At 36.1% G+C, this 25055-nt stretch overlaps 5 protein-coding genes across 5 annotated transcripts; all 5 read right to left on the bottom strand.

The window, feature by feature from the left end:
• Positions 1 to 543: 543 nt before the first annotated feature.
• LOC114714375 (uncharacterized) lies at positions 544 to 4047 on the bottom strand. The gene is made up of 5 exons (XM_028899107.1): positions 3445 to 4047; positions 2765 to 2983; positions 1549 to 1635; positions 1170 to 1274; positions 544 to 985 (listed from the first exon to the last, which is right to left on the bottom strand). The coding sequence occupies exons 1-5, from the start codon at positions 4000 to 4002 to the stop codon at positions 752 to 754; spliced, it is 1203 nt and encodes a 400-aa protein (XP_028754940.1). The 5' UTR covers positions 4003 to 4047; the 3' UTR covers positions 544 to 751.
• A 1536-nt stretch (positions 4048 to 5583) lies between these two features.
• On the bottom strand, positions 5584 to 7879 carry LOC114714367 (cytochrome P450 71D8-like). Its single transcript, XM_028899098.1, has 3 exons — positions 7268 to 7879; positions 6713 to 7150; positions 5584 to 6547 (listed from the first exon to the last, which is right to left on the bottom strand). The coding sequence occupies exons 1-3, from the start codon at positions 7736 to 7738 to the stop codon at positions 5909 to 5911; spliced, it is 1548 nt and encodes a 515-aa protein (XP_028754931.1). The 5' UTR covers positions 7739 to 7879; the 3' UTR covers positions 5584 to 5908.
• Positions 7880 to 9904: 2025 nt separating this feature from the next.
• Positions 9905 to 14132, bottom strand: LOC114714368 (cytochrome P450 71D8-like). The gene is made up of 4 exons (XM_028899099.1): positions 13605 to 14132; positions 11260 to 11694; positions 10394 to 11056; positions 9905 to 10056 (listed from the first exon to the last, which is right to left on the bottom strand). The coding sequence occupies exons 1-3, from the start codon at positions 14073 to 14075 to the stop codon at positions 10418 to 10420; spliced, it is 1545 nt and encodes a 514-aa protein (XP_028754932.1). The 5' UTR covers positions 14076 to 14132; the 3' UTR covers positions 9905 to 10056; positions 10394 to 10417.
• Positions 14133 to 16726: 2594 nt separating this feature from the next.
• LOC114714412 (cytochrome P450 71D8-like) lies at positions 16727 to 17754 on the bottom strand. The gene is made up of 2 exons (XM_028899151.1): positions 17569 to 17754; positions 16727 to 17365 (listed from the first exon to the last, which is right to left on the bottom strand). The coding sequence occupies exons 1-2, from the start codon at positions 17752 to 17754 to the stop codon at positions 16727 to 16729; spliced, it is 825 nt and encodes a 274-aa protein (XP_028754984.1).
• Positions 17755 to 19040: 1286 nt separating this feature from the next.
• LOC114714369 (cytochrome P450 71D8-like) lies at positions 19041 to 21097 on the bottom strand. Its single transcript, XM_028899101.1, has 3 exons — positions 20516 to 21097; positions 19961 to 20398; positions 19041 to 19793 (listed from the first exon to the last, which is right to left on the bottom strand). Exons 1-3 carry the CDS (start codon positions 20984 to 20986, stop codon positions 19158 to 19160), a joined length of 1545 nt encoding a protein of 514 aa, XP_028754934.1. The 5' UTR covers positions 20987 to 21097; the 3' UTR covers positions 19041 to 19157.
• Positions 21098 to 25055: the final 3958 nt, after the last annotated feature.

Here is a 25055-nt window from a genome sequence, read left to right as displayed (position 1 = left end):
AGGTCACGATAAGTAAGGGTAGTAATACGGGCCAACCTGCGGGTTGCGGGTTGGCCCGTGATGGATTCAACCCATATGGGTCGGGTTGAAAAGCGTCGTTTGAAGGCGGATTGGCTTTTAGCCAACCCTAACTCGCCAACAGTTATTTACTTTTTTTTTTTTTAATTTTTTTAATATTTTAATATTATTTTTTTATTCATTACTTAAAAAGATATAATGATATTTTTATTTTTTTTTTTGAAATATTTGATTGGAAATACAAAATAAATTATATAGGTATTTTTTTTAATTTTATATATATAATATCATATATAATAATACAATTATAATAATTTTTAAAAATTTTAAAAATAAAAAAAAATATACAGGTTAGCCCGTGGGTTGACAGGCTAACCCGTAACGGGTTGCAAGCCTGGCAATGCGGGTTAAAAAGATTTGTTTACTGACGGATTGGCTTTTAACCAACCCTAACCCGTTATTTTTGACAGGTTGATAAGTTAAACCCACGGGTTCAACCCATATTACCAACTCTAACGGTAAGCATCATGTTCTAAGTTGGAAGCTATATTGGGATTTATTATTGCTTATGTGGTCTTATTCTTGTCCTTATATGCCCACCATATACGCAAGAAGGAATAATTTACTTTTACATTTTGAGTCTGCCGCTTCTGAAATACACTGACAACTCGTAGATGATGACGACAAGGAATGAATGAGAGAAATCTCAATAAAAACTTGAAACTAGGACAATTTATATTAGTAGTTTGTGATGATTCATGCGGTTTCCGTAGGTTGATTTGCTCTCATCGGATCTTCGGCTAGCTTTTGTTGTCATGTCTTTTTGGCTGTAATTCTGGCCACAATCAGAGCTTTTGGATAGCTTCCTACCATAACCATTAAAGTCTGTCATAGGATATACTTGAATCTCATCATCTTCAGAGAAGCTTTCATCATTTAAAGATCCTGAACCTGTACACTCAAATTCCTGTAGGATAAAAACATTTAATGAGAAACTGGCAAGTAATGAAGATGAAAGAATATAGTTCTGCTACATAGTGCAAGGGAAGTTTAATTTCCAAGTACTTAGAAACCTTATACGCAAGATAGAAAAAGAGAAATCAGAAAATGAATAGCTGCAGTGATTTCACAAATCAACAAGAGTTTTATACCCTAGATTTTGACTTTGCATTGCGGGGTGTTAAACAAGGATTTAGATCCTTCAGTAACAAGTCATCTGGACTTCCTGGGATTGTCAAATCATCAGAGCTGAGTTCCTGCATAAAATGCCAAAAGGATTAAACAAAATATTTCTTTAGATTTTATTATTGCAGTATGTGTTGAATCTTTAGAACCACTATAGTGAGCAATAGTTGTAAATTACGAAGCAGAACACTTTAATAAAAAATTGCATCATTGATGGATTTGTGTTGAATGTTCGTGTTAGACATATGACTCTACTTATAGTCACTTAAAAAAAAAATTTCGCTACTCTATTTCCTGTGAGTGACATTTAATATGTAAATAATATACACTGTTCAGCAAACTCACCCAAGAGTTAATAGCAGCGTTTGTTGGTGTTCTTGGAGAACTTTCATGATCTTGCAAACGTGATTTTGCACGCTTATCAGCCTTAACCTATACAAGAAAAAAAAAGCAATAATGATTCCAATTCCTTCGGCTCAAGTGTCTGAAATGTACGAATTCGTTCTTACAAGTTCAGGAAGAAATAGCAATATCAATAGTTTAACCAACACCGAAAATGTCTCGTTTTCATCTCAATGGAATGCAGACTGATAGATCAAATCCGAGTGGAAGAAGATTTCAATGTTCAATCTGCAATAGATCATTTAAGCTCTCTATGCTCTTTTTTTTTAAAAAAAAAAAAAATGCGAACGTAAATGCAAGATACAACCTCATATGAACTTAAGTGCGAGTGTCTAATACCTGAAGATAGCCAAGTTTATAAAGAAATAGCAATACCTATAGTTTAAAGGAACACCGAAAATATGTTTTCATCACAATGGCGAGCAAGCTGATAGATTAAATATCAATGCAAGTAAATTTCAAAGTCCAATCCTGAAGTAGAACATCAAAGCTCTTCATGGTAAAAGTATGCTAACATAAATGCTTGTTAGGATATGATATAGCCATTGCAACATGTGTTAAGATTGTGATAAGACCCAACCCAGAAACTCTAAACTTTTACTATAATAAAACAGATTACACACGAAGATACAAACAAAAGCTAAAAACTCATTACAGAACAAACACTACTCTGTTACACAGTGAAGGGAGGATAACAGCTACAACTTAAGACTACACCACAGGCACAGAAACAATAAACAAAGACATAAGCCACAAACCACAGTTAGGATACACTACATCCAACTAACAGACTTGCCGAACTTTCGAGTGGTTGGCTCTCTCCTTCCCACAAGAGCCAAGTTCAATACGAAATTCTCCACACCCCTGCTGAACACAAGAGGACGATTTATAGATCCCAAAAAGTGACTTTCCCATTCTCCGAAACAACCCTCTCATAACCTTGACCATAGTCACCCTATAGCAGCCCTACTTTTCTACTTCTTTCTCGAAAATAGGAAGTCAAAGTTCTGATCCACAAAAGCATCTTTTCCCTTTACATGTATTTCCTAGTTTTCTAAAAGCAATCCTAACAGATTGTTAGAACTTAGAAGTTTTTGCATTTTAGAAGCATGATTGCAGAATTTGTTGAGTCTATAAAAGGATCCAAATGAAAGTATACCTCTGCGAGATCCTCTGCTAGGCTTTGGAGCTGACCAGTGAGAGAAGAGACTTGCTTTTGTAGAGCTGGAATGACCTGTTTTGCCTGCGTCAACTCAGAGCCTTGCTGCTCTAGAAGTTCTTGGAGCTGAGAATTCATCACATCAGGGAAGAGAATAGCACTTTTAAGGGACTTGATTTCTTCTCTTTGATTCAAACACAAATCCTTCAACTTCTCCACCTGAAATTTCAATCAAGGAGTGACTTTATAAGAGAATAGAAATATGACTTGTCAGTCTTAGAGACCTCTAGCTGCTTCAAGTATGATGACTCCGAAGAGTAACTAACTTCTACAGTTTCGGTTGCAAAACTAAGCACACTTTTTAGCTACTTTAATTAAGGACTGTTCAAAGTCCGTTATCTAATCAAACTAAACCCTCAAACAATGATTGAACAATTAAAGTCAATTCGATTTGGCTTTCAGTTGGGGAATAAGTCAAACCAAAATTAAGCTAGCTATATTGCAACTAAAGGCCCAAAATTAGCTCCTCATCTAAGTAAGTTTGAATCTCCAGATTTCTTTCTTTGTCTTTGTCCCCCCCCCCCCCCCCACTCTTCAGTCAAATAAGGGCATGGTAATAACAAAGGCTATTTCACAGCTTTAACACAAGAAAAGACAAGACAAAGTAAAACGCAACTCACTTCTTTATTCTTCTCCTCAAGCATTAATTTCAGCTTGGAAATCTCCGTCTCCATCTCCTTGTTCATATTCAACAGCTCCCTCTCACTCCGCAGCACCATAGCTAGCGTCCTTGTGTTTCCCTTCACCTCCGTGAGGGCCTTTACCTCCTTCCCCTTCGTCATCTCCGACGACGACGGCTTTCCGAAGAGCTTCTTCTGCAATGCGGACAATCCCGTAGCCCTCCGCGCATTCTTCTTCAAATCCTCGGCAATAAAATCCGCCGGAATCAGCAATCCCGCCTTCTGGTTTCCTCCAGAGCTAGGCTTTGTCACCGCGGATTTCTTCTCCATGAGCTTTCTCACCATTGTACTCAGGCTGGGGTCTGTTTTACTGCTCTTGCCGCCTCTGGTTCGAGCAAGATCGGAGGGCTTGGCTTTAACGAGAGCACGAGAAGATGAACCAGAGGATTTATGGTTGAACTCAGAGGAGGAAGAGGGGTCGGAGAAGTGAGAGGAAGTGGCAGAGGAGCGTGAATCGTAGGTACTGTAGCGGGACGAAGGCTTGGTGATAGAGGCCATTTCAGATTGGTTGAGGTTTGAGTTTGAGCGAGGGAGAAGGAGGGAAGAGATTGATTGATTGTGTTTTTTGAGTTTCGGAAATACCAATATGTGCTTGAGCTTCTAGTCGTCCGATGAATGCACGTGTCATACGTTGGCCTACTGTCTTCTTTTGCCGCTGTCCGAATTCGAATTTTTCACGTGAATGGCGCGGGCTCCCTGGTTGTTTTTATTTTGCTTCATTTTCAGAAAATATAAATTACCTTTTACCAACCAAAAAAAAAGAAAATATAAATTACCTTGACCATCCCCTAATCATATCAATATTTCTGTTAATTAACATAACATATAAAAATTACAATAAATCAAATTATTCATAAATTGTAGGAGTAATTAGTATTACTTATTTTATAGCCCCATATAATTAAAAAAAATGATTTAATAAGATTAAAATTAAGATAATGAGTTAGACAACATGATACTTTATATTAAAAAAAAGACAATGTTTTAATATTATCGTAATATAAAATTATACCTCATCTAAACAATAGTCTAGTAGCCCAATAGTAATGAAAATTGTCCTATAAGCAAGAAGTGGTAGGTTCATTTAATTGCAATCTTAAACCATTAGCAATTGTTTTTTTTGATAACCAAAAAAAAAAAAAAGCTTCGCCTAAAAGGATGACAATGATGAGATAAGTTTGGCGGGATAGATTTTGTTTTAGAAACTAGCCAACAGTTAAATTAGTTGATAAATAAAAGTAAATTGATTCAAGTCATCACAATAAACAAAATCAAAATACAGAATTCAAACCCGGACAATGAAACTTGGATTTTGTACACGCCTCCTTGTGCTTGTGCTCTTGTGGATGCATACACTTGAGGACTAACCAGGCTCATTGCTAGGATTGCGTCATATGTTATCAGATTCATGGTCGAGACAAAAGCGATTTTCAGATACATATATACTTTGAGCCAACCCCTGGGGATTTGAATCCTAGCTTTACGTTTTGGCTTGGGAAGCCAGAGGAAGAAGGAGATATAAAGCAAGAAAGAAAATTGGGAGTGCATGCAGAAATGAGATGTAGAATTTATGTGGTTGCACACTTTCTTTTCTTATATGCCTTTTTATTTTGTTCTATTCTTTCCGAAGTGACTGATCTTATAGAATATAGAATGGACGATTATAGTCCATTGGTAATGTTTCAGAGTGAACCAAACCATTATGGCAACTCTGATTTTGGCTTGTATTTGCTTCAAGGATAGCAAAATGTAGCTTCTGCAAAAAGTTGTAACTCCCCTTTTGATATCACACCTGCGAGGGACTGGTTCCATATATTGGGCTGCTTTGCCAGACTATCACCCTCAGAATCTGTACTTCATAACATTTTTCCTAGTATGGTTTTGAAAAGTAAAACAATACTCATTTAAGAGCTGTTAACTAATTTTGATATATTAATAAAATTAGTTAAGTTAGTTATGTGTAACAAGTTGATTTTCCTAAAAGATTATTTTTAATCATCATTATTCTTGAATGGAAACTCCCTTGATATATATAATCAATAGGGATACTTTGAAGAATGAATTATAAATTTAGAAGACAAAGTGGACTGATGTCTTATATTCAAGATCTAATTCAACTTCTAATTAGATCTTATATTAATGACTAGAAGGAGTATATATATAACTCACCTTCTATAATGTAATCAAAGTTCAGGCAAGCGAGCTCAAACAAGTCTATGAGATATGCATGAGGATACATTCTAGGAAATCCAATGATACGGCATGAAATAAACCGCGCAGGCCCATTTAAGGACAAAGGCTGATCTATCATGAACTCTGCTTAGCAAAGAAATTAAAGGCTTTTTATGTTATTGTCCAACATAACATTATTTCCACATTTCCCACACACACACAGCACAGTACTTCATGAAGAACCGTCACAAGGAGGATCAATATTGTACAGTTTTGGAATCAAGCAGAGCTTGGCCTTCCTTCTTGCGGTAATGCTCCTGATTTCAGTCAAGTCTAAATCCTCTGGTTTCGTTCCATATGGCAGTTCCCAATCAAAGTGGTACAGCAAACTAGCTAGAGGAAGCTCAATGCTTGCTAAACCAAATGAAATCCCTGGACACATTCTTCTTCCAGCTCCAAAGGGGATGTACTCAAAATTTGTTCCTCTGAAATCAATATTACAGTCGCCTTGGAACCTCTCTGGTATAAAACTCTCAGCATCATACCAATGGCTTGGATCTCTTCCAATTGCCCAAACATTTACTACAACTTGAGTTTTAATGGGTATGTCAAAGCCATTAATCTTGCAATTTTCTCTGCATTCCCTTGGCACCAACAAAGGAGCAGGAGGGTGCAGTCTCAGAGTTTCTTTGATTACTGATTTTAAGTAACTAACCTGTTCCATGTCACTTTCATGAATGACTTTCTTTCCCTTAAAAGCTTTTCTTATCTCAGTTTGTGCCTTCTTCATCACTTTAGGATTTCTCATCATTTCTAACATAGCCCACTCTGTTGTTGTTGATGAAGTATCCGTTCCAGCACCGAACATATCCTACAGTAATTATGCCAAACAAATTGATCATAAGCATCATCAAACCCATGTAGCTGCGAACTGGCTACCTTGTGTGACTCAAAATACACTGACACACATAATTTCTTTAAACAAAAAAGGATCAACTTTTATGGTAGATCAACATAGTAGATAAGGAGCACTGACCCAAATAACAGCTTTGATGTTGTCATTTGTGATTGTGATATCAAGGCTTCCACTTTGCTGGATTCGCAAGAGAACCTGAACAAGATTTTCTTCCCCAGAACCAGTAATCTCACAGCCTCCTCCTCCTGCTGCTCTGATCTGCTTCTTCTGATTCTCCTTGAGAATATCCTCTAAAATCTTGTCTATCTTCTTATGAATCTTCACCAACTTTGCTTCTTCCATCGCAGTTATGAGAGGAACATGTTTCAGTGAAGGGAAGAAATCAAGAAAATGATACGCACCCGCTTCTATTGCTGCATGGAGTGGTTGCAGAAGCTCTTCTTGTTCGTTGCCAAAAGCAACCTTTGTAACTATAGCACTTGTCAAAGAGTAAATCTTGTCCGTGAGATCAACAACCGAACCTACTGATGATCGAACTGACCCTATCAACTTAGACACCTGATGCAATAACAAGCTTAAAGGGTTCAAACTAATGCTGAAATATAATAACTATCGATCTAATTATCCTGCTAGAGTATCTAATAAGAAATTGTAATCTTATTAAAAGATCAGTACCTCATCTTGTCGGACATAGGAGAATGACTGGACCTTCTTGGCACTTAAGAGTTCTAAAATACATGCTTTTTTCATCTGTCTCCAATAATCACCATAAGGAGCAAAAACTATGCCAGTTGATCCATAAGCAAAAATCTTGGCACTGGTAATCTGAGGCCTCTGAACAAAGGCAAGATCATGGGTCTTCATGATCTGCCTGGCCATATCTGGGGATGAGACAACAACTGTAGAAAGCTCACCAATTTGCAGGTGCATGAGAGGTCCGTACTTGAGAGACAGCTCTCGAAGGGTATGGTGTGGAGGTGACGACCTTGCCGCTGCTAATAACTGATGAAGGTTTCCCAAAACAGGAAGCTTCCATGGCCCTGGGATTTGAATCTTAGCTTTATTATTCTTTGGCCTTGTGAGCCCAAGGAACAATAATATTAAGAGGAAGGGAATAAGAAGCAAGAAAGAGAAATGGATTCCCATATGGGTTATAGCTTCAATTCAAGCTTCAACTTCTGATTGAAGCAAGCAGAGTGAAGTTGTATACATATACAAGTGTTAGGCCGCGGCTACAGCACCTCCATCAACCGGCTTGTTAGGCTTGGCTTTGATGATAGAATGCGTGGTTTACAGAGCGTGTGCAGAGAAATTATCCGAACATGAAACACTGAGACAACATTTTGTTTTTTTTGGAGGAAACGTGGCAATCATACAATTGTAATCTTAAAAAAGATTGAAAAAACAAAAGCATAATAGAATTCTTATTTTTTAATTTGAGTGCGGCTAGGTATGGTCTAAAGTCATTTCAATTTGACTTAAAATTTCAGGGTGTTTAAATTAATTTTTTAGAAATAATTTTACAGCATATAAAATAAGTATACGAGAAGACTTTTGTCTTAATTTAAAAAGCATATTGTTAATTACTTTTGGACTCCAAACACTCCCAAAAAGGCAAAACAGGAGAACATGTGTGCCAAAAATAGTTCTCATCATCCCCTTTTCCGTTTCCTTGTTCCAGTAATTCATGTTTTAAATTTACTTTTTTTTTCCTTTTATGCCTATTTTATTACTAATTTAATTAATGAGAAGTTTAGAATTTATAATAAGTCTTTTGTTTTTTGCCAACTATAATAAGTCTTTTCAATTTCATACATTCAGTAGGTGCATATTAAGAAAAAATATTAATTAATTCTCAAACTTCACAACTTATCTTATAAATAAAAACAAATTATCCTATAAATAAGAAAAGACTATATTGTAAAAAATTTGCATATCAATCTTACTTTTAACTAGTGTCACTTTATGATTATCTAAAATCACAGTTTGATTACCGTTAATTCAGAGAAACACTGAATGAAGGGGAATTTCTCTATGGAACCGCAAGTCACGCACATTAAGCTTGTTGAGAGATTTTGTCACTTATTTATTTTATTTATTTTTTCCCATTATAAGAACAACTTTACTGTACGAAATGTACCCATACTTGATTTCAGCAGTAAAAAAAAAACATTAGTCCATTCCTTGACATTTTGTTGACAGGATCATATCTTTTGAGATCGAGAGCGATTTGATATTAATTGATTGACATTGTTTAAGTTTATACATACTCTTCTGATTTAATTTCAAGAATAAAATGATGGGATAGAAGGCTTTCCCCCCTTTCTTTTTGTGATAAAAACAGAACCGCAGGCTAGCTAGTTGTCATTTGCCATTCAATAACAGAAAAAAAAATAAGCAAATGCCGACAATGATTAATGCGAGGACCGACTGTGATTGGTCCAGGTTATTTTTTTTTTCCCACTCACATTTTTGTTAATATTTTCATAAAAATTATTTTTTACAAAATATATTCAAATAAAAATATTTTATATTTTTTTATCAATTCACTTAAGATTGAATTATTAATGATATTCTTACTCCTCTTCCTAAAGTCTAAAATTCCATTGAAATTCATATGGAAAGTATACCTAGGTTTATTATTTAGACTTACTACAAAATATTTTAGAACATGCAATGCAACTAAAAATCTATTTTAAGGTACTGAAATAAATTACAAAATAGTTTAGAATACATTCATATTTAGAGAGTATGACATGGCCATGAAGAAATAGAGTGAGAAGTGAAAAATATGACAATAAAAGGGGGCCAAGTTGCACCCCAAAAAAATGGTGAGGGCGGAGGATTATGTCAAAATCAAAGTCAATAATTATGCTAATAATAGAAAAGAAAAATGAAGGTAATGATAAGAATATACATTTGCGGTTTTAGTATATTTAAATTAAAATATAAAACAAGATTAAAATGTATAGATTATTTCAATAAACTTATGGGAACAAGCCAAAGCCTCACGGTCACGACACAAATATCACAGGAGGTTGAAATCTTCCCGAGATATGGACCGCCTGGGACGCTTCGCTCATAAGGAAGTAGCAATTGATGCATGACCTACCAGATCACGTATAAGCGGAGAGGGTGATATTTTTTTTCTCAGGCATAAGTGTCTTTATATTAAAAATAATTTTATTTGAAATACTGTAAGACACTTTGCGACTTGTGAATACCTCTCCTAGCAAGAAATTGAGTTTTGATTATTTACATTGTGTATAGGACTAACCCCGTTAAACCCAATCTTATTTGGTTATAGGGCGATATCCAAAGCATAAGCAAAATGAGATTGTGAAGAATTTGTGGCCTGATCTTGATGGGAGGCGGCAGCCCACTTATGAGATGATGCCCAAATCACAAGCCCACCGCAATGTCTTGTCTGATCATGGTTCTGCTTGAAGCTAACATATGCTGATCTAGGACGAATGGGTTCAAGTTAAAAAGTTATGTAACATTACACCACAATGAACTCATTAGATAACAAAAGTAAGGGAAGCATGTGTCAGATTTCAAGTTTACATAATCGAACAAGATTCAGGGGAGGTAACTTCAATCCATTTAAGTACAACATTTCATGCTACTAAATGAAACCTCAGGTTTCAGCACGCATTTTCGAACATTTTTATGCAAATGTGAAGATTCCATTTTATAGACCCGCCTTTGAAGGGGATAAGTTATTGTTCCAAATCCAAAAGATAATCCATACCCACATCGCATGATAGTAAAGAACAAGGAGATAGAAAGAGAAAGTACTATGGGGGTGGGTGCGTGCTTTCATTAGGAGCTGCCAATAGCAGAATCAGTATCGTATGGTGTGGCAATCAAACACAAATTGTTCTTCCTTTTGTTTGTGATTGCAGCAGCCGCAGTCATATCTAAATCCTCAGGTTCCATTCCATGTGGGAGTTTCCAATCGAAGTGGTACAGTAAGCTAGCCAGAGGAAGCTCAACGCTTGCTAAGCCAAATGAAATGCCCGGACACATTCTTCTTCCTGCTCCGAAAGGGATGTACTCAAAGTTTGTTCCTTTGAAATCAATGTCAGAATTATTGCCTTGGAACCTCTCTGGTATAAACCTCTCTGCATCATGCCAGTAATTTGGATCTCTTCCAAGTGCCCATGCATTTATTATAATTTGAGTTTTGACGGGTATTTCATAACCACTAATCTTGCAGGTTTCTCTACATTCTCTTGGAACCAACAACGGTACAGGCGGGTACAGCCTCAGAGTTTCTTTGATCACTAGTTTTAAGTAACTGAGTTGAATCATGTCACTATCACGAATTACTTTCTTCCCTTTGAAAACGTTTCTAACCTCAGCTTGCGCCTTTTCCATCACTTTAGGATTTTTCATCATTTCTGACATGGCCCATTCTAGTACTGTTGCCGAAGTGTCGGTTCCAGCTGAGAACATATCCTGCAATGACGACGCAAAGTGATCATTAACATTATCAAACCTGAAGATACATTAGATTCAAAATTAAATTGGGTGCTTTGTCGTTTTCTAGCTCTAACTGCCTTCGGTACTATTGGCTCGCTTTTGGTCTCGCGCAGACAGAAGCATTTGATTTCTTTCTAGATATGTAATGGCAGAGCAACATATAAGTAAGGAGTACTAACCCAAATAACAGCTTTGATGTTGTCAGCTGTGATTGGGACGTCAAGGTTTTCACTTCGCTGGATTCGTAGAAGAACGTGAACCAGATTTTCTTCCTCCGAAGCACTCTTGCCCCCTTCTTCTCTCATCTCCTTCTGTTGATTCTCCTTGATAATATCATCTAAAATTTTGTCCATATGCTCACGGATCCTCGCCAGCTTTGCTTCCACTCCAGTTATGAGATGAATGAGTTTCAAGGAAGGAAACAAATCAACAAGTTTAAACCCGCTAATTTGTTCTAATACTGCAGTGAGTAATTGCAATAGCTGTTCTTGATCTTTATGCTTGTCGCCAAATGCTACCCTCATAACTACAGAACTAGTCAATGAGTACATCTTGTTCGTGAGGTCGAAAACCGAACCTACTGATGATTGAACCGACTCTATAAGCTTAGACACCTGATGAAATGAGGCAAACGTTAATGAAGAAATCTCAATCTAGTCATACTGGAATATTTCCTTGGAAATCGTAATCTTATTAAGGATTCGTATCAGAAGCTGCTGCGAGAAACAAATAAGAGAAAATCCCAAAAAAATGACTATTGAATTTTAAAATACCAAATCAGGAATTACTGTAAAAATGAGTTGTCATTTACTCTTTGAATATAGTCATTTTTTTTATGAGTGTAGTAATAAATACTGATTTAGAATTTTGAAATTCAACTATCATTTTTTTGAGATTTTCCCAAAAAATAAATAACTGTCGTTGAATGGATGCGGCTTCTCTCCTCTGTCCGGTGCCAATCTTTAGTCTCTACCCTCAAAACCACGTCGTTTAGGGGCAAAACAAAGGAGGTGGATTTTTTTTTTTTAAATCTTGATCTCTAAAATATTTTTTCGATGTGATCTAGCACCTTAAATTAATTGTTAGTGCACTCATCATATTAAAATATTTCTCTACTGACACTCATTATCTAAAACCTATCACTCTGAAGTATATTCTACTAATATCCAGTATTTTAAAATAATTTTTAATCCACTTAGCATGTTAAAATATTTTTTTTCAATAACACTCACTCTCTAACATCCAACAAAATAAAGTATCTTTCAGCAGTGCCTAGGATTTTAAACTAAATTTTGATACATCCAACACCCTAAAATATTACACAAAAATTACTTTCACATATTAAGTGTTACTGAAAAAATATTTTGAGATGTTAAATGTACTAAAAATTTACTTAGAATACTAGGTACTAATGAAAAACTACTTGTGTGATGATGTTACATATTGGGTATTACTGATAAATTTTTTTAAAATATTAGGTGCTACTGAAAAACATTTCAGAGTGATAAATGTTAGATATTGAACGGTAGTAGAAAAATATTTTAGTATGCTGAGCACGCTAATAATTAATTTAAGATACTGAATAACATTGAAAAATATTTTAAGGGGCCGAATTTTTTTATTTCCCTCTCTTGTTTTGCCCCAAAACTGGGGGTAAAGGATGGCGGGTGGGGGCGGACAGTAAGGGTATGTTTGGCTCAATGAGAGAATGGAAGGGGAGGGATTTTAATAAGGGAAGAGGAGGGGGGGAGTGAAAGGATTTTAATATTATCTTGTTTGGATTTATAAAAAAAGAGGGGAGGGGAGGGGAAAATATTTTAATATGGACAATTTTACTCTTATTTTATTTAAGGCGTGGGCATAATGGTCACAACATGACAAAATATGAGTATAATGGTCATAATATGACAAAATATTGCCATTTCTCTCCAAATCCTCCCAATTTTGGAGGGGAGATTGAAGAGGGGAGGGGAGGGGAAATTTTAAAAAATTTTCCCTCCCCTCCTAAAATTTGTGTGTTACCAAACAAGGGGAAATGATTAAAATCCCTCCCCTTCTCTCCCCTCCCACCCAAATCCCTCATACCAAACACACCCTAAGGGTAGAGGAGAGAAGCCGCGTTTTGATGTTGAATATCTAAACTAAATGTTACTTTTTCGTTTCTAAATATAAGATTTATTTTGTAATATAAATTATTTTACAAAATTAATCTCATATTTAAAATCGAAAAATAAATAACTTATGTTATATAGTAGGAGTGGCTGCGAGGATCCATTATTCTACTTTATCAACAACTAATCTTTTAGATACGTAACTCTTTACATGCACGAATTGATAAGTGATGCCCAAAAATTAATAATATCCGAAAGTTACAGTCAGTGTTTAACTAGAATGATGAACAAGGGATTTCTTAGTAAATGTCTTTCCATGTAATGCCAAGAGTCCAGAGTTCTCCACATCAAATATCTAAAATAAGATAAAATAATCGAATGTTGGCAGAAGATATTATGTAAATTGTGTGTACCTCATCTTCTCGTACATAGGAGAATGACTGAACCTTTTTGGCGCTGAAGAGCTCCAAAATACATATTTTCCTCATCTGTCTCCAATAATCACCGTAAGGAGCAAAAGCAATGTCGGTTCTTCCGTACGTGAAAATCTTACTAGCAATAGAAGCTTGTGGCCTCTGAACAAAGGCAAGATCATGCGTCTTCATAATCTGCTTGGCCAGATCTGGGGATGACACAACCACTGTTGAAATCTCACCAAGTTGAAGGTGCATGAGAGGCCCATACTTGAGAGATAGCTCTCGAAGGGCACACTGTGGAAGTGGTGACTCTGCTGCTGCCAACTGATGAAGATTTCCCAGCAGAGGAAGCTTCCATGGCCCTGGGATTTTAGTCTGCGCCTTATTTCTTGGCTTTCTAAGCCAAAGGAACGTCAAGAACAAGATGATGAAGGAAACAAGAAGCAATGGGGAAAACTGGTACTCCATATGGGTTTGCCTTCTAACTGACGCACGTATATTCAAGCAACGTTTGTGAGTATATATTTCTGTCTGTTTGTGTGTAGCAGTGAGTGAATATATATGAGAATAATATCGGATAAACATGTGGCCACTAATGAAACAGGTTCAGATTTCTTATCTCCTTAAAATTGTGGTTTCGAGTGTGCCTAGATTCTTTAGTGCAGAAACAGACGTCAAAAGAAGCAACCGATCGATGTGATTAAAAAAAGGAAGAGACAGGTTTTAGATGGAAAGCAAGAGCAGTCGTCATTTGCCATTCAATAACAGAAAAAAACAAGCAAATGCCGACAATGATTAATGCGACGACCGACTGTGATTGGTGCTTGTTATTTTTTTGCCCACTCACATTTTTGTTAATATTTTCATAAAAATTATTTTTTTACAAAATATAGTTCAAATAAAAATATTTTATATTTTTTTATCAATTCACTTAAGATTGAATTATTAATGATATTCTTACTCCTCTTCCTAAGGTCTAAAATTCCATTTAAATTCATGTGGAAAGTATATCTAGGGTTATTATTTAGATTTACTACAAAATATTTTAAGCTACTGAAATAAATCACAAAATAGTCTAGAATAAATTCATATTTAGAGAGTATGAAATGGCCATGAAGAAATAGAGTGAGAAGTGAAAAATATGACAATAAAGAGGGTCCAAGTTGCACCCCAAAAAAATGGTGAGGGTGCTCATCAAAGGAAAAATGGTGAGGGTCTTCAAAGCATTATGTCAAAATCAAAGTCAATAATTATGCTAATAATAGAAAAGAAAAATGAAGGTACTGATAAGAATATACATTTTCGGTTTTAGTAGATTTAAATTAAAATATAAAACAAGATTAAAAATGTATAGATTATTTCAATAAATTTATGAGAACAAGCCAAAACCTCACGGTTACGAGGTAAATATCACCAAAGGTTGAAACATCCCGAGATATGGACCGCCAAGACGCCTCACCCATAAGGAAATGGCAATTGACGGATCGCGCATAAGTGGAGAGGGTGATATTTTTTTTTCCGAATAGATATCTTTATATTAAAACTAATCATATTCGAGATACTGTCAGACACTTTACGGGTACCTCTTCTAATAAGAAATTGAATTTTTTTTATTTTTATTTACGTTGTGTAGCAGTAACGACGCAATCTCATCGGTTAGAGGGCGGTATCCCAAACAGAAGCAAAATGAGATTGTGAAGAAGTTGTGGCCTGATCTGGATGAGAGGAGGCAGCCCACTTATGAGATGATGCCCAAGTCACAAGCCCACCGCAATGTCTTGTCTGATCATGGTTCTGCTTGAAGCTAACATGTGCTGATCTAGGACGAATGGGTTCGAGTTAAAAACTTATGTAAACACTAAAAATTTATTGTATATATCAAGAACAATACTACTTCCGTTCCTAATTATAAGAGCCAGTCGACTAATTTGAGAAAATTAAAAAAAAAAAAGTTAAGTTAGTTATTTGTAATAAATAGATATTGTCTTTCCTAAAATATCCTTACTAATCAAGTATGTTGGTTAAAACTATAATTGTTAGAAAGACTATCTTGAAAAAAATTGAGTAAATATGAGAGATAAAATAGATTGGGATCTTATATTTAATACCAATATAAAAGTCAAATTGGGTCTTATATTAAGGATCGGAGGTAGTATTATAATACCATACATATTTTTTCAAGAAATAAATAAGCTCAATTTTATGTGGGTCGGCCAAATCCCTATCTGTGCGTGTGAAATTAGGAAGTAAAAAGAAAAATTTGTGTCCAAGTTCTCCATCCTTATTTCCCATATGGAAGGAGAGCTCTAGCGCTTAAGGGTTATTGGTGGACAATTGTTGCGTGATGAAAAACATTGGATTTAGTTTGAAGGGATGAGCATCAAATCTAGATCATTCATATTAAAATTAGATAGTTATATAAGCAAATTTGAAAAAAAGAAAAGAAAAGATTGTACATTATAAAAAGTTAGCAATAAAGGATAAATCTCTGTGGAGGGTATTTTGAAAAAAGAAATTAAATCTCATACTTCTAATTATGTTACTTGATTTATATGATGCACTCAATTGTTTCTTAATTATAGATAACTTTAGGGGAAGTAATTATCATGCCTCCCTTTCTTTTGGCTAGCAGCACTATCGCCTTCATCATGGTCCAATAAGCTGTGGTCAAAACCACATCACGGCTTGGTGGTGGCAGCCTGTGCTTCGCTTTCGCCTCTTAAAATAGTCATCTATTGTTTATTATACTCACGTAGTCAAATTTACAATTAATCCTTCTACTATTTAACACTCAAAATTACACCACAATCAACTCGTTAGATAACAAAAGTAAAAGAAGCATGTATCAGATTTCAAGTTTACATAATCGACCGAGATACAGGGCAGGTAACTTCGATCCATTTAAGTACAACAGTTCATAGTACTAAATAAAACCTCAGGATTCACCATACGCATTTTCGAACATTCTTACACATATGTAAAGATTCCGTTTTGTTGACCTATCTTTGAAGGGGACAAGTTATTGTTCCAAATCCAAAATATAATCCATACCCACATCGCATGATAGTAAAGAACAAGGAGATCAAGAGACTACTATTGTGGGTGGGTACGTGCTTTCACTAGGAGCTGCCAATAACAGAATCAGTATTGTATGGTGTGGCAATCAAACACAAATTGTTCTTCCTTTTGTTTGTGATTGCAGCAGCCGCAGTCATATCTAAATCCTCAGGTTCCATCCCATGTGGGAGTTTCCAATCGAAGTGGTAGAGTAAGCAAGCCAGAGGAAGCTCAACGTTTGCTAAGCCAAATGAAATGCCTGGACACATTCTTCTTCCTGCTCCGAAAGGGATGTACTCAAAGTTCGTTCCTTTGAAATCAATATCAGAATCATTGCCTTGGAACCTCTCTGGTATAAACCTCTCTGCATCGTACCAGTAATTTGGATCTCTTCCAAGTGCCCATGCATTTATTATAATTTGAGTTTTGATGGGTATTTCATAGCCACTAATCTTGCTGGTTTCTCTACATTCTCTTGGAACCAACAAAGGAACAGGCGGGTACAGCCTCAAAGTTTCTTTGATCACTAGTTTTAAGTAACTAAGTTGAATCATATCACTATCACGAATTACTTTCTTCCCTTTGAAAACGTTTCTAACCTCAGCTTGCGCCTTTTCCATCACTTTAGGATTTTTCATCATTTCTGACATGGCCCATTCCAGCACTGTTGCCGAAGTATCGGTTCCACCAATGAATATATCCTGCAATGACGACACAAAGTGATCATTAACATTATCAAACCTGAAGATACATTAGATTCAAAATTAAATTGGGTGCTTTGTCGTTTTCTAGATCTAACTGCCTTGGGTATTATTGACTTGCTTTCGGTCTCGCGCAGACACAAGCATTTGATTTCTTCCTAGATATGTAATGGCAGAGCAACATATAAGTAAGGAGTACTAACCCAAATAACAGCTTTGATGTTGTCGGCTGTGATTGGGACGTCAAGGTTTTCACTTCGCTGGATTCGTAGAAGAACCTGAACAAGATTTTCTTCCTCCGAAGCACTCTTGCCTCCTTCTGCTCTCATCTGCTTCTGCCGGTTCTCCTTGATAATATCATCTAAAATTTTGCCTATATTATCACGCATCTTCACCAGCTTTGGTTTATTTAAACAATGGTCTAATAGCCCAATAGTAACGAACATTGTCCTATAATAGTAATGAACATTGTCCTATAAGTAAGAAGTGGTAGGTTTATTTAATTGCAATCTTAAACCATTAGTAATTGTTTTTTTAGATAACAAAAAAAAAAAAAAGCTTCGCCTAAAAGGATGACAATGATGAGATAAGTTTGGCGGGATAGATTTTGTTTTAGAAACTAGCCAAACAGTTAAATTAGTTGATAAATAAAAGTAAATTGATTCAAGTCATCACAATAAACAAAATCAAAATACAGAATTCAAACCCGGACAATGAAACTTGGATTTTGTACGCGCCTCCTTGTGCTTGTGCTCTTGTGAATGCATACACTTGAGGACTAACCAGGCTCATTGCTAGGATTGCGTCATATGTTATCAGATTCATGGTCGAGACAAAAGCGATTTTCAGATACATATATACTTTGAGCCAACCCCTGGGGATTTGAATCCTAGCTTTACGTTTTGGCTTGGGAAGCCAGAGGAAGAAGGAGATATAAAGCAGGAAAGAAAATTGGGCGTGCATGCGGAAATGAGATGCAGAATTTACGTGGTTGCACACTTTCTTATATGCCATTATATTTTGTTCTATTCTTTCCGGAGTGACTACTGATCCTATAGAATATAGAATCGACGATTATGGTCCATTAGCAATGTTTCAGAGTGAACCAAACCATTATGGCGACTTTGATTTTGGCTTGTATTTGCTTCAAGGATAACAAAATGTAGCTTCTGCAAAAAATTGTAATTCCCCTTTCGATATCACACCTGCGAGGGACTGGTTCTATATATTGGGCTGCTTTACCAGACCATTACTCCCAAAATCTGTACTTCATAACATTTTTCCTAGTGTGGTTTTGAAAAGTAAAATAATACCCATTAAGAGTTGTTAACTAATTTGGATACATTAATGAAATTAATTTAGTTAGTTATGTGTAACAAGTTGATTTTCCTAAAAGATTATTTTTAATCATCATTTATTCTTGAATGGAAACTCCCTTAATATAAATACTCAATTGGGATACTTTAAAAAATAAATTATAAATTTAGAAGACAAAATGGACTAATATCTTATGATCTTATATTAAGGACTAGAAAGAGTATATATATAACTCACCTTCCATAATGTAATCAAAATTCAAGCAAGCGAGCTCAAACAAGCCTCTTAGATATACATGGGGATACATTATAGGGAATCCAATGATACGGCATGAAATAAACCGCCCAGGCCCATTCAAGGACAAAGGCTGATCTATCATGAACTCTGCTTAGCAAAGAAATTAAAGGCTTTTTATGTTATTGTCCAACATAACATTATTTCCACAATTCCTATGCACACAGAGCACCATACTTCATCAAGAACTGTCACAAAGAGGATCAATATTGTACAGTTTTGGAATCAAGCAGAGCTTGGCCTTCCTTCTTGCGGTAATGCCCATGATTTCAGTCAAGTCTAAATCCTCTGATTTCATTCCATATGGCAGTTCCCAATCAAAGTGGTACAGCAAACTAGCTAGAGGAAGCTCAATGCTTGCTAAACCAAATGAAATCCCTGGACACATTCTTCTTCCAGCTCCAAAAGGGATGTACTCAAAATTTGTTCCTCTGAAATCAATATTACAATCGCCTTGGAACCTCTCTGGTATAAAACTCTCAGCATCATACCAATGGCTTGGATCTCTTCCAATTGCCCAAACATTTACTACAACTTGAGTTTTAATGGGTATGTCAAAGCCATTAATCTTGCAATTTTCTCTGCATTCCCTTGGCACCAACAAAGGAGCAGGAGGGTGCAGTCTCAGAGTTTCTTTGATTACTGATTTCAAGTAACTAACTTGTTCCATGTCACTTTCATGAATGACTTTCTTTCCCTTAAAAGCTTTTCTTATCTCAGTTTGTGCCTTCTCCATCACTTTAGGATTTCTCATCATTTCTAACATAGCCCACTCTGTTGTTGTTGATGAAGTATCCGTTCCAGCACCGAACATATCCTACAGTAATTATGCCAAACAAATTGATCATAAGCATCATCAAACCCATGTAGCTGCGAACTGGCTACCTTGTGTGACTCAAAATACACCCACACATATATAATTTCTTTAAACAAAAAAGAATCAACTTTTATGGTAGATCAACATAGTAGATAAGGAGCACTGACCCAAATAACAGCTTTGATGTTGTCATTTGTGATTGTGATATCAAGACTTCCACTTTGCTGGATTCGCAAGAGAACCTGAACAAGATTTTCTTCCCCAGAACCAGTAATCTCACAGCCTCCTCCTCCTGCTGCTCTGATCTGCTTCTTCTGATTCTCCTTGAGAATATCCTCTAAAATCTTGTCTATCTTCTTATGAATCTTCACCAACTTTGCTTCTTCCATCGCAGTTATGAGAGGAACATGTTTCAGTGAAGGGAAGACATCAAGAAAATGATACGCACCCGCTTCTATTGCTGCATAGAGTGGTTGCAGAAGCTCTTCTTGTTCGTTGCCAAAAGCAACCTTTGTAACTATAGCACTTGTCAAAGAGTAAATCTTGTCCGTGAGATCAACAACCGAACCTACTGATGATCGAACTGACCCTATCAACTTAGACACCTGATGCAATAACAAGCTTAAAGGGTTCAAACTAATGCGGAAATATAATAACTATCGATCTAATTATCCTGCTAGAGTATCTAATAAGAAATTGTAATCTTATTAAAAGATCAGTACCTCATCTTGTCGGACATAGGAGAATGACTGGACCTTCTTGGCACTTAAGAGTTCTAAAATACATGCTTTTTTCATCTGTCTCCAATAATCACCATAAGGAGCAAAAGCTATGTCAGTTGATCCATAAGCAAAAATCTTGGCACTGGAAATCTGAGGCCTCTGAACAAAGGCAAGATCATGGGTCTTCATGATCTGCTTGGCCATATCTGGGGATGAGACAACAACTGTAGAAAGCTCACCAATTTGAAGGTGCATGAGAGGTCCGTACTTGAGAGACAGCTCTCGAAGGGTATGGTGTGGAGGTGACGACCTTGCTGCTGCTAATAACTGATGAAGGTTTCCCAAAACAGGAAGCTTCCATGGCCCTGGGATTTGAATCTTAGCTTTATCATTCTTTGGCCTTGTTAGCCCAAGGAACAATAATATTAAGAGGAAGGGAATAAGAAGCAAGAAAGAGATATGGATTCCCATATGGGTTATAGCTTCAATTCAAGCTTCAACTTCTGATTCAAGCAAGCAGAGTGAAGTTATATACATATACAAGTGTTAGGCCGCGGCTACAGCACCTCCATCAACTGGCTTGTTAGGCTTAGCTTTGATGATAGAACGCCTGGTTTACAGAGCGTGTGCAGAGAAATTATCCAAACACGAAACACTGAGACAACATTTTTATTTTTTTTGGGGGAAACGTGGCACTCATACAATTGTAATCTTAAAAAAGATTGAAAAAACAAAAGCATAATAGAATTCTTATCTTTTTAATTTGAGTGCGGGTAGGTATGATCTCAAGTCATTTCAATTTGACTTAAAATTTCAGGGTTTTTAAATTAATTTTTTAAAAATAATTTTACAGTATATAAAATAAGTATATAAAAAAACTTTTGTCTTAACGTAAAAATATATTGTTAATTGCTTTTGGATTCTAAACACTTCCAAAAAGACAAAACAGGAAAACATGTGTGCCAAAAATAGTTCTCATCACCCCCTTTTCCGTTTCCTTGTTCCAGTAATTCATGTTTTAAATTTACTTTTTTCCCCCTTTTATGCCTATTTTATTACTAATTTAATTAATGAGAAGTTTAGAATGTATAACAAGTCTTTTCTTTTTTGCCAACTACAATAAGTCTTTTCAATTTCATACATTCAGTAGGTGCATATTAAGAAAAAATATTAATTAATTCTCAAACTTCACAATTTATCTTATAAATAAAAACAAATTATCCTGTAAATAAGAAAAGACTATATTGTAAAAAATTTGCGTATCAATCTTACTTTTAACTAGTGTCACTTTATGATTATCTAAAGTCACAGTTTGTTTACCGTTAATTCAGAGAAACACTGAATGAAGGGGAATTTCTCTATGGAACCGCAAGTATCGCACATTAAGCTTGTTGAGAGATTTTGTCACTGATTTATTTTATTTATTTTTTCCCATTATAAAAAAAACTTTACTGTACGAAATGTACCCATACTTGATTTCGGCAGTAAAAAAAACATCAGTCCATTCCTTGACATTTTGTTGACAGGATCATATCTTTTGAGATCGAGAGCAATTTGATATTAATTGATTGACATTGTTTAAGTTTATACATACTCTTCTGATTTAATTTCAAGAATAAAATGATGGGACAGAAGGCTTTCCCCCCTTTCTTTTTGTGATAAAAACAGAACCGCAGGCTAGCTAGTTGTCATTTGCCATTCAATAACAGAAAAAAAATAAGCAAACGCCGACAATGATTAATGCGAGGACCGACTGTGATTGGTCCAGGTTATTTTTTTCCCACTCACATTTTTGTTAATATTTTCATAAAAATTATTTTTTACAAAATATATTCAAATAAAAATATTTTATAGTTTTTATCAATTCACTTTGGATTGAATTATTAATGATATTCTTAGGGGTGAGCAAAACCGAACCGAAACCGAAAATCGAACCGAACCGAAATTAATTCGGTTTTTCGGTTCGGTTAATTCGGTTTTTTTTTTTCCAGTTATTTCGGTTTTCGGTGTTCGGTTCGGTGTGCATAAAAAAAGTTCGGTTATAACCGAATAACCAAATATATATTTTAAATTTTTATCCTTTTTTTTCTATTTTTTATTTTCCTCCTATTTTTCAAAATATCTTGGTCACTCCCTCCCTCACTCCCAGACCCAAAACGCAACGCATCAGTGGACACTTTGACTTCACAGTTCACACTTTCACTGACTCTCTCTCACCCTCGGCTCAGTGGCTCAGTCTCAACTCTCATATCTCTCGACCTCTTGCCCAGTTGCCCTAGATCGCACACCACAGCGGCGCCGCGTCCTCTCCTTTCTCACCGAGCTTCTTGCCTTCTCCGAGAGTGAGCTCAATCGTTTTCTGTCACCGACTTGCCGTCATTACGTTGCGTCTGGTTTGTGGCTTCAGACTTCAGGGTAATACGACAGCAGCCCTGCTTCCGTGCTTCGTCTTTGGGTCTCTGCCACTCGTGATTCTGTGAAGCCTTCGGTGCTCCAGCATTCCGGCGTCCTCTCCACTCTTCAACAGGGACACAGCCTTATCTGCATCCGTGAGAGGTGAGTCGGTGATTACTGATCTGCATCCGGGAGAGCGAGTCTAGTATGTGTGCGTTGGTGTGTGTGTGTGTGTGTTAGATCTATAATTTTAAGGCTGTGTCCTTGTTGATTCTTCTAACCTTCGGCAATGGCTTGGGGTTCGAATCCGCTGCAGGTGAGGGATCTGGTTCTGAAGATTCTGGTATAGCACGCGCTCTCAAACATCTAAGCTTTGGATCGAATAGTCTGAGTGTAGAGGTGTTTTTGAAAGGCTATGATATAGCTCAGGGTCAGAAGAATCTTTTGCCTTGGCTTCAGGAAGGAAAAAGCTCTGGCACTCTTTCTTCCTATGGCTTCTCAGATCTAGTTTTGCCTGGAATCCGTGTTTGGCTAGTTCATCTAGCTTTTGCATCTTGGTGGGCTTGGATTTATGGAAAACCTTGTGATTCTGTAACAATGAGTTCAAATGGTTGTGTTTACTGCTGGTTTGTTCCTGTGGTTTTATTTGAGATGGTTCTTGCTATGACCTTTTCAGAGATTATTTGGAGCTTTAATTGGTTTCTCTTTCAATATAAGGCAATATTCCTGTGGCAGCTAATGAGTGTTGATTGAGTCCAATATTCTGATGTGTTGAGATAAGCAATATTACAACGAATAACCGATTTAATGAGTTTTAATGGGGTTCACCAAAAAAAAAAAAGATGTTAATGGGTCCAGCTCGGTTGGGCCATAATAGGCATACTATTTAAAAGACCCAATAACCGAATTAGGCTCCTAATCGAACCGAAATATTTTCGGTTATTTCGGTTCGGTTACCGAACTATGTTCGGTTTCGGTTCGGTTTTGAAATTATGTTATGTTCGGTTATTCGGTTATCTGCACTAACCGAAACGAATAACCGATTGCTCAGGCCTAGATATTCTTACTCCTCTTCCTAAAGTCTAAAATTCCATTTAAATTCATATGGAAAGTATACCTAGGGTTATTATTTAGATTTACTGCAAAATATTTTAGAACATGGAATGCAACTCAAAATCTATTTTAAGGTACTGAAATAAATTACAAAATAGTTTAGAATACATTCATATTTAGAGAGTATGACATGGCCATGAAGAAATAGAGTGAGAAGTGAAAAATATGACAATAAAGAGGGTCCGAGTGGCACCCCAAAAAAATGGTGAGGGCGGAGCATTATGTCAAAATCAAAGTCAATAATTACGCTAATAATAGAAAAGAAAAATGAAGGTAATGATAAGAATATACATTTGCGGTTTTAGTAGATTTAAATTAAAATATAAAACAAGATTAAAAATGTATAGATTATTTCAATAAATTTATGGGAACAAGCCAAAGCCTCACGGTCACGCACGACGCAAATATCACAGGAGGTTGAAATCTTCCCGAGATATGGGCCGCCTGAGACGCCTCGCTCATAAGGAAGTAGCAATTGATGCATGACCTACCAGATCACGTATAAGCGGAGAGGGTGATATTTTTTTTTTCTCAGGCATATGTGTCTTTAAATTAAAAATAATCTTATTTGAGATACTGTCAGACACTTTGCGACTTACGAATACCTCTCCTAACAAGAAGTTGAGTTTTGATTATTTACATTGTGTATAGGACTAACCTGTCAAACCCAATCTTATTGGTTATAGGGCGCGATATCGAAAGCATAAGCAAAATGAGATTGTGAAGAATTTGTGGCCTGATCTTGATGGGAGGCGGCAGCCCACTTATGAGATGATGCCCAAATCACAAGCCCACCGCAATGTCTTGTCTGATCATGGTTCTGCTTGAAGCTAACATATGCTGATCTAGGACGAATGGGTTCAAGTTAAAAAGTTATGTAACATTACACCACAATGAACTCATTAGATAACAAAAGTAAGGGAAGCATGTCTCAGATTTCAAGTTTACATAATCGAACAAGATTCAGGGGAGGTAACTTCAATCCATTTAAGTACAACATTTCATGCTACTAAATGAAACCTCAGGTTTCAGC

Source organism: Neltuma alba, unplaced genomic scaffold (assembly GCF_004799145.2).
Source record: "Neltuma alba isolate B1F8T4 unplaced genomic scaffold, ASM479914v2 tig00011501_pilon, whole genome shotgun sequence".
Lineage (NCBI taxonomy): Eukaryota > Viridiplantae > Streptophyta > Magnoliopsida > Fabales > Fabaceae > Neltuma > Neltuma alba.
This window is presented reverse-complemented; position numbering and strand designations above follow the sequence as displayed.

Bases quoted from the DNA above. Each gene is read 5' to 3' on its own strand.
- LOC114714375 (XM_028899107.1), bottom strand. From the start codon at position 4,002: ATGGCCTCTATCACCAAGCCTTCGTCCCGCTACAGTACCTACGATTCA. The intron at 2,984-3,444 runs GTGAGTTGCGTT...TTGAAATTTCAG, and splicing joins TTGAGGAGAAGAATAAAGAA to GTGGAGAAGTTGAAGGATTT. The intron at 986-1,169 runs GTATAAAACTCT...TTTATCCTACAG, and splicing joins ATGCAAAGTCAAAATCTAGG to GAATTTGAGTGTACAGGTTC.
- LOC114714367 (XM_028899098.1), bottom strand. From the start codon at position 7,738: ATGGGAATCCATTTCTCTTTCTTGCTTCTTATTCCCTTCCTCTTAATA. The intron at 7,151-7,267 runs GTACTGATCTTT...TTATTGCATCAG, and splicing joins CCTATGTCCGACAAGATGAG to GTGTCTAAGTTGATAGGGTC. The intron at 6,548-6,712 runs GTCAGTGCTCCT...TAATTACTGTAG, and splicing joins ACATCAAAGCTGTTATTTGG to GATATGTTCGGTGCTGGAAC.
- LOC114714368 (XM_028899099.1), bottom strand. From the start codon at position 14,075: ATGGAGTACCAGTTTTCCCCATTGCTTCTTGTTTCCTTCATCATCTTG. The intron at 11,695-13,604 runs GTACACACAATT...TCATTTCATCAG, and splicing joins CCTATGTACGAGAAGATGAG to GTGTCTAAGCTTATAGAGTC. The intron at 11,057-11,259 runs GTTAGTACTCCT...TCGTCATTGCAG, and splicing joins ACATCAAAGCTGTTATTTGG to GATATGTTCTCAGCTGGAAC.
- LOC114714412 (XM_028899151.1), bottom strand. From the start codon at position 17,754: ATGCGTGATAATATAGGCAAAATTTTAGATGATATTATCAAGGAGAAC. The intron at 17,366-17,568 runs GTTAGTACTCCT...TCGTCATTGCAG, and splicing joins ACATCAAAGCTGTTATTTGG to GATATATTCATTGGTGGAAC.
- LOC114714369 (XM_028899101.1), bottom strand. From the start codon at position 20,986: ATGGGAATCCATATCTCTTTCTTGCTTCTTATTCCCTTCCTCTTAATA. The intron at 20,399-20,515 runs GTACTGATCTTT...TTATTGCATCAG, and splicing joins CCTATGTCCGACAAGATGAG to GTGTCTAAGTTGATAGGGTC. The intron at 19,794-19,960 runs GTCAGTGCTCCT...TAATTACTGTAG, and splicing joins ACATCAAAGCTGTTATTTGG to GATATGTTCGGTGCTGGAAC.